Source organism: Chiroxiphia lanceolata, chromosome 1 (genome assembly GCF_009829145.1).
Source record: "Chiroxiphia lanceolata isolate bChiLan1 chromosome 1, bChiLan1.pri, whole genome shotgun sequence".
NCBI classification, from domain to species: Eukaryota; Metazoa; Chordata; class Aves; order Passeriformes; family Pipridae; genus Chiroxiphia; species Chiroxiphia lanceolata.
Window position 1 is genome coordinate 151,629,938 of NC_045637.1, and position 12,044 is coordinate 151,641,981.

General features: G+C 47.7%; 1 protein-coding gene across 2 annotated transcripts in view; it reads left to right on the forward strand.

The window, feature by feature from the left end:
• Positions 1–12,044, forward strand: part of PLCD1 (phospholipase C delta 1) — a 52,322-nt gene that overhangs the window by 7,356 nt on the left and 32,922 nt on the right. The window contains exons 1-2 of one of the 2 annotated variants that reach the window (XM_032698204.1): positions 713–947; positions 5,760–5,924. In XM_032698204.1, coding sequence (XP_032554095.1) covers positions 848–947; positions 5,760–5,924 — 265 coding nt within the window. In that variant the 5' untranslated portion in view covers positions 713–847. Of the gene's footprint in view, positions 1–712; positions 948–5,759; positions 5,925–12,044 lie in introns of those variants that run through there. The other variant, XM_032698214.1, reaches the window with a different exon arrangement.

The following is a 12,044-nucleotide window of genomic DNA, read 5'->3' on the forward strand; positions in this document are numbered from 1 at the left end:
CTTTGAAGGTGACCCCAATTTGAGTTGGGTGATTGACTCTGGAGAGCCTCAGAGGTCCATTCCACCTTGAATTATTCTCTGATTTGTGTAATCAGTGACTTGTTAAATGCCTGAAGGGGCTTATTCCTGTATCAGAGTGCAGGGTAAATCTGAATTACAAGAATAAACCCAAAGCTATGCAGGGTAAGTGACTCACCCAAGTCACACAGGAAATTGGTGGTAGAGAAGACACTCTTTGGACTCTTAGGAAAATACTCTTCTGTAGGTGGAAAAAGAACAGCATTAAAACAGTTTCCGAGCAGCTTTTTGGCCACATCTGCCCTGGCTGAGAGGTTTTAGCTTCGTCTTCAGTCCCTGTCAGTGGGAACAGCACGGAGCAGCCCGGCACAGAAGAGAAAGGGTGGAGCCAAGCTCGCCCTGATCCAGGCGTTCGTGGGCAGGATAAGCTGACAAGCCCAAGGCACTGATTAGGAGCCACAAACAATATCAGGGACTTCTCCAGCCTCTGGAAATGATGCGTAAAAACCCACTGGCGTACGACTGCTGGAAAACTTGTTCCTTCTACCTGGGCAGCTGCCGGCAGTCTCCTCGGATTAATTTTGCATCCAGCGTGTACTGGTGAGCAAGGCGGGAGGAGAGACTTCCCACAGTCCCACCCCCAGCCGGACTCTGCCCTCCCCTGCCTTCCTCTGCTCTCTCTGTCCCACTGCCTGCGCTGCCTCCTTGGAGCCCCGTTTGACACCGCGCACGCCGGAGGCTCCTGGATGAGCAGGGATCCCTGCAGGGGTGGCGTGGCCCCCCATCCTTCCCGGCACCCGACGCCTCTCCCTGAGCCCCGCGCTGGATCATGCAGTGCATCCGAAGGCAGCCCAAGCGCACCGTATCCCAGGAAAACATGCTACTGGAGCAGAGCCGTCGAGTGGCCGCGTTGAATGGCATCAGGCTGGGTAAGGGACAGGTTGGCCACAGCCTCGCACTGGGCTGGCTGCTGCTTCCTTTCTGCGTCTTTTCCCTGTGCAGAGGCAGCGCTCCACCCTAAAGACAACTCCAGCGTTATTTTTAAGTTCCCGAGGTTTCTTTTCCTTTCATTTGCCTGTAACCACACGCCAGATGTGTAAAGCGCTTCGTCGGAGGCATCAAAGGATGCGGGAGATCTTTGGCAAAGCGTCGGTTCCCAAATCTGTGGCTGGGCTCTCTGAACTGCCGCTGGTTGAAGGGGTTTGGGGAGGGCAGTGCCCTTTTCCTGCCAGATTTTAGCACTGTTCAGGGGTGTGTTGCCTGTTGCTGTAAGAGCCCAGGGAACCACTCACAGTTTGCATTCACCAGACGAAAGAGGAAACAGTTTCAAAAGTTTTGTGCCTGGCTATGAACTCGCTGCTAGTTCCTGCTCTCTGGAGACACAGCCCAAGTGGATGCCAGTCCCTTGATTTCCGTGGATAGAGAGGGCAGGTGGAAATGGGAAACAGCCGTCTACCCACCCAAGGTTTTTAGATATTATCAAAAAGGCTTTCTGCCCTTTTAAACCAGCAAACCTGAGTTATGCCTGGTCTGTAAGCAGGTGGGAGGGGGAGGGCAGGCAGGAAGAGGCTTGTTTTATAGAAGCTATAATTAAGTTCTATCAGACCAGCAGATTAAGGAGTGAACAATGCAACAATATACATTATCACTGTCCTTCTATCTCCTTAGTGAACTGAAAGCCTGGCTTCTGCCGTGACAGCTATTGTTTTATTGTGCTTCCTGCTTGCTGTGAACCTGAGCTAGATAAGCCAAAGGTTAACATTTTTGATGTCTCAGTGTCTAAAGCTTCCTAGTGCAGTATATTAACATCGTGGTTATTGCAGTGCTGTGTGTGCTTGAGGTGCTTCTGCCTTGGCCAAACATGATTTTTCCTCTGACCATCACTGAATTCTGAATATATTCTGTTTAGAAAGTGTGTGATTGATGTTTTGTGAGGAGGAGGGTCCTGACCCTTGAAAGGCATTCTGGAATTTTGCATGCCAAATGTGTATTCGGTATTTTACAGAGGATGCTAAACAAGACACAGTCCTGCCACATATGTCAGGCAGGATTTGGACATGTATTTCAGTGTGATGATTGTGCTTCTCATACCTAATGTTGTTATATAGTTGGAAATCAATATGCCTGTCCTGCTGCACAGTGGTTTTTAACTTTTAAATTATGTATGTTTATGAGGACTCTGGTTTCTTTCATACAAGTTTCCATTGCTGTGAGATGGAGCTCTGGACCACAAAACTCCTCAGCTTCAGGCTTTGAGCAACCTGGTCTAGTGGAAGGTGTCTCTGCCCATGGCAGCGGGGTTGGAACTAGATGACCTATAAGGTCCCTTCCAGTACAAACCTTCCAGTGCAAAGCTCCATGATTCTCCATGGAGCTTTTAGGCCGAAATCCTCAGGAGCTGGTTCAGGCATAAAACCTGAAATGAGGCTTCTGCTGGGAAAAGGTGTTTTTCTTCTGGAAAGCAGTTCAGATGACCAGCTGAGAGTAACGTCCCACTGACACATCAGGGGTGAGTTTGTGGTTCCTGTATCAGCAGATCAGAGCGTCTTAAGCTCCATCTCTGGCCTAACAAAATGCTGTTGTAGGTAGGACCAGAGAAGCTAAGTGACTCACCCAAGGACATGTAAAGAGTCTGTGGCAGTGCTTGGTTGGGCATAGGAGGCAGGGCCTGAAACACTGGCCCTCTTTCCTCTCCAGTTCAGCTGTGTCAGCTTGAACTGCTGCTACACAGACCCAGAGCAGGCCTGACACAGGCTGGGCCCACCTGGCCGAGGGGATGTCCCTTCTTCCTCTGGGTGGTTCAGTCAGGACTTGGGGTCACCCCGAGAGAGGTCAGCTCTGGGTGACTGCTCTCTATCTGAAGGGACCCCACATCAAAGGGATGTCAGAGCTGTTAGACATTCACGATTAGCCCTCTTGCCCTTTCCTGACCAAACCTGCTGCCTCTTAGGGGGAAGCTTGTCTCCGTCCCCTCCCTGCCCTCTCTCACTGCCCCTGACTCAGGCTCCCTGCCAGCTTTTGTCCTTGCCATGCCTTCGCCATGCACTGTCCCTCTTCATCCTTCCCTCTGGCTCTTGCAAAGTGCAGTGCCCTCCTTTGCTGATCATTTAACCTTTCCTGGTCCTCAGGAACAACAACCAAGCATGATTGGTAGGGCTGCTCCTCCCCCATAGTTAAAACCTTGGAAGATGAAGGGGAGTTTTGACCCACACTAATACAGTGACTGGGCTGTGCAGGTGAGCAGGATGAAGGGCTCCAGCTTGTGTCTGAACTGTGTGGTCTAAGCCTGGAGGAGAGGAATCTGCCCTTGGCCGCCACCTGTGCCTATCCAGATTTGTCTGTATGACACTGGTGCAGCTCTTTGGGATGTCCTGGTAGCAGGACATGTTACAGATGCTGCACATGGTGTCTGAGGAACCAAACATGCCCCAGTTAAAGGGATTTCTCATTACCCATTTATGGACATAGGCATCCAAAGGAATTGAGGTTTTCCTGCTTTCCTCCTCATGTCACCCTAGGATGACATGTTCTCCTATTCCCATAATGATGCCTTGTGTGGTTGAGATCTGAAGAAAAATAAGGAATGAGTCTGGGAGCTAGAACAGAAATGTGGGTGAACAGGGAGAAGGAAGAAGTTAGTTTCCTCTCCAGCAACCTTGAGGAATGCCACAGGGATGTTAGTGAGGCTGGAGGCTGTGGTATCTTCTCTGCACTTGGAAGACCTTTGCCTCAGAGCAGAAGCACAGCTCAGGAAACTGAGGACTCATGAAGCTGTTGTGGTATCTGTCCGTCCTCTGGATAATCTGGCCTCTTACCAGTCCCTGGGAATGCTGTCCCAGGTCTCAGTGGGATCAATGTTTTGTTCTTCTGCACTGTGCAGGAGACAGCTTTTTTTCTTCTCTCCATGAATTTTTTTCTGAGGTTTCCAGAGGAGGAAGCACTCAAATTCTCCTCTTGGGAGCTGCCAGATCACACAGGAGCTGAGAGGTCCAGGGGATGCTGTAGCATGGGAAGACACTTAATTAATGAGATAGCTAATTTAATGTAGAGGAAGGAGGGAGGCCACAACCACATCTTCAGGATCTCCGGTTCCCACTGTGACACTTTCAACTCTGGATGCTTTGGCCAGGCTCAGCTCTGGGCATGATCCTTGGCACCTCAAATACCAGTAAAGGCACGTGAGTGGCTCATAAAGTGAACCCTGGACACCCCTCATACTTACCTGTGATGGAGATCTCAGGCTTTGGCAACATAAAATGCTCTCTTCAGGCCACTGTATCCTGGTTACAAACTCCCAGTGAACTTTTTGCTGCTGCCACCATGACCCACCTTGATGCTCTGCAGCACCTGGTACTTCGGTTTCCTATATGAATTGTCAGGATTCTAGGAATTTGGCCACTTGGATCTCATACTGAGTTTTATTTTTCAAGCAGGCCCAAAATTTGGTAGTTCATTGCCTTGCTCTGTTTAAAAAAGGAAAATTCAAGGCAGGTGTGTCTTCCAGAGAAGAACCAACCCTGTGTCACAAGGGACACTGTAGTAGAAAAGTTATTGCATAAATCAGTTAAGTTGGATTTCTGCTTTGTGACGCCCCACATTATGTTTAGGTAGCATTGGGAATTTTTACATGATGTGTTGGGTGGCTGCAAGTGGCCAAGTGGTTACCTGCAGTGTTAAGATAGGGTTAAAAAAAATCCAGCTGAATTGGGATGTATGTGATCAGCACTAGAGTTAAATGCTGTTTCACCAGCTCTGAACCAGCCTTTCATGCCATGTCAGAGAGATGCAAGGTGCCTATTACAGAAAGCCCAAGAAGTGTTTCTCATGTGTCATGCTCTCACCCTCCTCAGCCCACACGCTCCAGATCTGTAATTAATGGTTGGTTTGAGGGACAGATTCTCCAAGGTATTTAGGTATGTGGAAGTCATATACTGCTGAGACATTCAAAAGCACGTAGAATGCCAAATCTGTGTTTTCAAAGCCTCTGCAGGTGCCTTTTGCCTCTCTAGGTGTCTTAAGTGCCTTCCTGAATCTAGGTTAAGTTGTGAAATCTGAAGTTTCTGGAACCAGAAGGTCTGATTGTTATTACTTGACATTGTAGTGGCCTAGTAGTGTAAGAAAGATCCTCTTGGGTGGTTGAGAAGTGAGGAGAGCATGGTTACTACCTTACTGTTACCTCATTGATATGTTGCTGCCTTTCACCAAACTTGCCTGTCCTAAGCTTCATGTCACTGATCTGCAGAATTCCCATGTGGATAAGAAGGTGCTGCTTTCCAGAGAAGGATAGGTGATACCTTTGTGTATTCCTGTTTCCACAAAGGAAATTTGTTGCAGAATAGATTTAAAACCACTTGGAAGTTCCTGAGAGCATTCCAATTACAAGTTATGCAACTTTCCTCATTCTGCTGCTACTGTTTTGTTGTTTGTTTTACTGTAGTTTTTGCATCCTAACAGTAACTATATTTGCTGGGAAGGAAGTATTTTATGTTTGTAAACCACATGAGAATTGCCATACAAAAGTCTTTAGACTCAATCTAGGAAATGTACAAAGCTTCACCCTCTTTTGTGAGCATTAAGTGTGACGTGGAGGATTGATTTTTGGGTCTCTCTGCTCAGCTGTCCTCCCCAGACCTGTCTGCCCTGCAGTTGTCTGTCTGTCTGTATTGTCCTGTGGAAGGGAAGACTCCTTGAGCATCATTTCTTGAGCTGTCTCTTACATTACCACTCCTGTTTCACCACAGGCCTCAAAGATGACAAGGATCTGAAGTTCCTCCTGAAGGGCAGCCAGCTGCTAAAAGTGAAGTCCAGCTCCTGGAGAAAGGAGCGGTTTTATAAGCTCCAGGAGGACTGCAAAACCATCTGGCAGGAGTCGAAGAAGGTGCTGAGATCTCCAGAGTCACAGATCTGTAAGTAAAGTCTGCTTTGTCACGGGCAGTGGGGCACTTCGTGAGAGGTGCTTGAGGTGAACCAGGACCTTTATGTGCGGTGTGGAGGCAGGGCTTGGACCAGTGAGACCAGATCCTTCACACCTCCTGTAACACACAAGCTGAGGGATGCTGTCAGCTCTGGAGACAGCCGCGAGGAATCCGCCGTGTCAGGAATGGCCGCATTTCCCAGGCTCATGAGCTACTGCTTGAAATGGTTGTGGGGTGGGCTGTGCTGCTCTCAGCAGCCCTGCCTGGCTCGTTTTCCCCCCAAATTGCTCAGGTTACTCAGGTGCCCAAGCCCTAATGCTCAGTGTGAGACATGGTGTGAGCATCTGTGGTGTGGTCTGTGCTCTTGGGCTGTTGGTCTGGGATCTGCCAGGACACTTCTTTCCCGCCTTCAATCCCTGGGAGAACTGTCATTTAAGCCTCACAAGGGAACTGCAGAGAAGTGGAAACCCAAGGGCTGGCAGGAGATGTCTCTGGGAAGGAAAGCCTATTCTCATTCTTATCTTGGAAACCCAGAATCTGCCCTACTGTAAAAAGTCCAGATATGACAATGGTTTTTATGGCACAGGAAGAACAATTCTGTGCCAGCATCACCCAGCTTGGCGCCATAACTGGGACCAGGAGCCCAATTGTGCAGTCAAAATGGGATCAGGCAGGGTGTGTGTCTGTTTATATCTGGGTTTTCTTCTCATTTGGTATTTTTATGATATATTTCTCCATATTTTCTGACATTCTTCTCTCATGTTTCACTAATCATCACAGTCTTGTAGATCTATGAGGTAAATTAGTAACATGGACTATATTTTATGGTATGTTGAAATGTGCTATTTACACAGTTTTTTTGGTATTGATTACAATTAACTAAATGAAGGGTGGGCCTTCCAAATTACCCCCCCTCCCACAAGCAGTGATAAGATTTTCAGTGGGAAGAGTAAAGTAGCAGGGTAAAATACATTTCTTTTGTAACCCTGATGGCCTCACATGACCTTGACCACCTCATTTAATCTCTTTGTGCATCCTTCCCCACACATTTTCTTTTTCCTCCTCTATCTAAATGTAAAAGACTCTGAATCACAGAATCCTAAAATGGTTTGGGTTGGAAGTGACCTTGAAGATCATCTCATTCCAGCTCCCTACTGTGGGCAGGGACACCTTCCACTATCCCAGGTTGCTCAAAGCCCCGTCCAACCTGGCCTTGGACAATTCCAGGGATGGGGCATCCACAGCTTCCCTGGGTAACCTGTTCCATCCAGTGTCTTGCTGCCCTCTGAGTGAAGAATTTCTTCCTAACATCTAATCTAAGTTTCTCCTTTTTTAGTTTAAAACCATTCCTCCTTGTCCTATCACTGTCTCCCCATGTAAAAAGTCCTCTCCCTCTTTTTTCATAAGCCCCCTTTAGGTACTGAAGGCTGCAGTGAGGTCTCCCTAGAGCCTTAGGTTTGGAGCCTGTCCTTTCCCGGGTTTGGATGCCCAGCATGGTGGGATCCTGAGCTCAGCTGGGCTCTTCAGGTCTCAGTGCAATAATCCATTTAACAACTACAAAGACCTCAGTGAATGTTTGTCCTCTGGGAGCACCTGCTCTGCTGAGCTCTGTCCCATATAAAACCAAAGTCCTTTACCAGATAATATCTTGCTATAAAACAAATAAGGATATGGTTTGAGAAGAATCACTTTCAGAGCTTGCTTTCCTGTGCTATGAGCCAGCCCATTACTCAAAATTATGGGATCAGAGAGCACCTACAGCAACAGTACTGACCCCACCTGGTCCTCAGAAGTAAATGGGAGGGGATCCCTGTGCTGTGGCTCCAGAGACCTTGGCACCTGCCTGGTTGAACCCATTGCCTCCATGGCTGAGGCAGTGACACAGAGAGCAGGCACAACTGTGACTTTTTTTATTTACTGAGCTGCAATAAGAGTGAGCTCAAATCCTTTGAGCTGGGCGTTGGGCCCAGACTTTGGGAGTGTGTCTGTGTGGGTGTGGATTTACAGCACTCAAGATACACTTTGGTAACTGAGCACAACCAGTGTTGCCACACTGCTGGAGACAGAGGCAGTGCCACTGTGGGAAGGAGAACCTGCTGTGCCCTGGGAGTGTCCTCAGTGCAAGGTGAAGGGGCAGTGATACTACCTGATGGCTCACAGGCACCTGCACGCTCCTTGATACCCCATGCATCCACCTTTCCCAGAGAAATACTCTTCCACTACACAAGGTTGCTCAAAGCCCCGTCCAACCTGGCCTTGAAAAGGGATGGGGCAGCCAGAGTTTCTCTGGGCAACCTGTTCCAGTCCCTCACAACCCTCACAGAAAAGAATTTCTTCCCTATAGTTAATCCAAACGTGCTCTTTTTCAGTTCAAAGCCATTCCCTTTTGTTCTGTCACTACTTGCACTTGTCCAAAGTCCCTCTCCAGCTCTCCTGTAGCCCCTGCAGGTATTGGAAGGGGCTCTAAGGTCTCCCTGGAGGCTTCTCTTCTCCGGGGTGAACAACCCCGTCTCTCTCAGCCTGTCTGCAGCAGAGGTGCTCCAGCCCTCTGAACATCTTCATCTTCCTCTGGACTCACTCCAAAAGGTCCACATCCTTCTGATGTTGGAGGCCCCAGAGGTGGATGCAGTACTCCAAGTGGGGTATCACAAGAGCAGAGTAGAGGGGTACAACCACTTCCCTCAACCTGCTGGTCACACTTTTTCTTGCTTTTCTCATTTATTGATCCTCTGAAACCTTCCATTCTCAGCTTTCAGAATGATCACTGGGTTTGAGTTTCATTCTTGAGCTTTTAATTTCACCAGGCTGGTCAGGGTCAGGTATAGGGAGGATTATCCTGGCTCTTGTTGTGTCCTTTGGCAGGCTCTACCACCACGGCTGCCTTCTCATTTGATCTGGAGTGTGAAGGTGGTCACATCAGAGGAGGAGTGCAGGGTCATGATTTGAGGCCCAAAATCAGGGACTTCAGTGTGAGTCTCTCCAGAGGGTCACCCTTCCTTGTTGACAGACAGCTACTTCGCTCTCTAGTACAAAGCCTTCCTAAACCTGCAGATTATCTCCCTTTTTAGGGTGGAAAAATAGTGAGCAGAACGGAAACTGGGAGGTTTGAGCAGCGGGTCTAATCTTATCTGCAGCATTGCTGGCAGTGAGCAGATGGATGCACCTCAGAGGAGCAAAGCCTGGGCAGGGTGAGGGTTATGTTTTTGTTTGGATAATTTCCTGTTATTCCTATTGCTGCTCTTATGACCATGTGGAAAAGTTATTTGTAAACCATTGTGTGGTGGAGCCTGGTAGATAACACTGGGGACTGCCAAGGTCAGGTAGGAGAATCTTAGATCCTTGAAGTTCAAAAAGCCCAACATATCAGGGTTGTCACAGGCACAGATGTTGCCCGGCTCAGATACACAGGGTACAACCAGTGCCTTCCTCTGTTGTCTTTATTTTAAACAACTGGGAATTTAGATTGGATGCTGTCTTCATAGCTGTAATACCCACAGGGATTTTTTTTGGGGGGGATAGGCTGTGTTTCCAAAATGGTTTCTATGCAGGTAGAGCATGATCCATTTTTTCCTTATTAGCCATAATTTTTCAGTATGTTCCATTTAAGTCCAAGGGAACAGGGTTTTTTTCCAAAAGCCCTTGAAGCATCTTAAGTCAGTTTTCCAACAAGCATCTTCTGCCCTGTGTGTACTCTCTGGTTGCCTCCAGCAGAGACATAGGAATGCTGGGCATGAAGGGCAGCACAAAAGCACCATTTTTCAGCATAGCCTGCTCCATCCTGGGTCTGAGCTACATATCAGATCCATAAACACCCTGCTGTGTTACCTTAAATGTTGTGTAGGGCCATGGACAGGGTGGATGCTTCTTTGGCCCATGAGGCTTTTAACAGCTTTCTCCCTGGGCTGAGAAAACAGAGTTCAGGTTGCACAATTAACAATTTTGGGGCAAAGAAAAGATTTGTGCAAGGGAGCTGGAAAATGGTTCATTCTGAGCCAGTTCACTCCTGAGCATCACTGTGGTGCAAGGGAGGGGAGTCAAAGGGGGCAGAGGGCCTGGATGGCAGGAGCAGCAGTCTGTCAGTAGCACTGTCTGGTTTAGCTGTTGTCAAATATCAGATCTCATCTATGTGAAATAAAAAGAGCAAAAAAGGCATTTGCTGCTTTCAGTGAAATTGATTTTTGAAAGTATTTTCTTAAACCAGCTGTAATCCCTTGTGTGAGCTCACTTAAGCCAGACTCAATCCCTCTAAAAACTCTCTGAACTCGGGGATTTGTAGGGATGGCTGAAAACTTTCCAGTGAAACATCCTTTTGAGCATTTGGTGGAGGAACAGAATATTCAAAGCCAGAAGGAGAAGACTGAATGAGTCATTTAGGTTTAGGGGTGCTACACTGGGGCCCCAGAGACGGTGCTTTGGTACCTCCTGCACTCTGTCTCTGCTGGAGGCTCAGGGAGGTGACGTTTCCCATGGCAGCCCTGAAAGGAGCTTTGCACACTGAACCAGGGATGACTCACTGGGGGTGTGTCCTTGAGTCAGAGCAGTGAAGTCAAGAAAGAACTTCAGGAGTTTTAGCTGAAATATTTCCATTTCTGGCCAAAAGATTTACGTAAAAACTGCTATTGTTGGAATTTTTTTTTTCCCTGTATTTTGGTTAAAATAGTCTGCTTTGGGAGCAATTTACAGAGGTGGACTATATTCATTGCACTACTGAGTGTTGCAAGGGGTGATCGTATTATTATTTAAAGTCATGAAATTGATATTTTGATGTAGTAATTAGTTATCTCACTATTAAAAATACACAAAATTTGTTCCAGTTCCTCTGACTTCTGGCCCAACTATAGGATATTTTTCAGCAGAAAACTTTTTCCTTCATTTATGGCTTGCTGTGAAATTAAGGAGTGCCCATAAAATGCCGTGCAATGAACATAACATACCACTTTTTTTTTTAAGAATAAATGCTTGTCTCCATTGAATTAATGCCCTGAACTTGCTTGCAGAAGAACATGAAGGATGTGATATTTCTCTGTGCTTGCTCGAGTCAAGAAGTGAAAGCTTTAAATTGTTCCTGATAAGTGTCTAAAGTCAACAGAAACTCCCAGCAACCTGTATGCACACAGCAGGTAGCTGGCTGCACCTACGGCTTCCTTCTGCAGTTTTCTTTAGGAATCATTGCTCCGTGGTCAGACATGTATTTATCCCTGGAAAAATATTTGCTGATGTGAATGTGTTATGCAAGGCGGCCGTCAGCTGTGAAAACAAAACCGTCTGTCTGTGGGTCTCGTCAGTTTTTATCAAAATCACTCGGCCCATAAAACACGTCATTTCAAATGCAGGGCTGCCTGTTTCTTCGATTGAGTTTTGAATCAGGCCACCACATGCGTCGCCGGGACGGTTTTCATCACAGGCAGTGCGCTGACAAATATCGACCTTATTCTCCACAGCATATGTTAAATGCAAAGACAGAAGTGTTGAGAGCCTCAGATCCAAATTTAGCGGCGCTGTGGTGGCAGGAGAAGTAGGAACTAGTCGCTGAAATAGTTTGCAGGGCCCTGGTTGGGATGTGTGGAAGGAATGTAAATAGAGACCTCTCTATTTACATCAGCGCCCCAAGCTGTGATGGGTAGGCAGAAAGGCTGGGTAAAGACCTTATATTAAAAGGAATTTCCAGACAACCTGTAAACTTGCATGTGCATTATATCACTGGTTGTCAGCGGGTGACACACGCCAGCAATGAGGGCAGACTGCTGTGCAACTGATCCCCAGTTAAAACAACCTGCTGAGCATGTCAGTGTAGGGGGAGCAGAGAAGAGAATGGATGAGGAATCAGCAGCTGGCACCTGCAGTAATTCACGCCCAGGGAGATGAAAGAGCAATGTGGTCAGGGCTAAGAAGGCACAGCACAGTGGGGCTCATGCTAAACCCACCCGTGAGTCATTACGATGAAGCATCCCTCAGGGGTGAGGGTGACGGAGAGCCTGTGGTATTCCCAGTCCGGAGAGCTGACGGTGCTCCAGCTCCCGCTGATTACAACGGTCCTGATCCCAACTGCGTTTGGCCATCAGCATCAGCCCCCTGGGGGGAAACCGAAATCAACCCAGCGGCTCTTCCTGG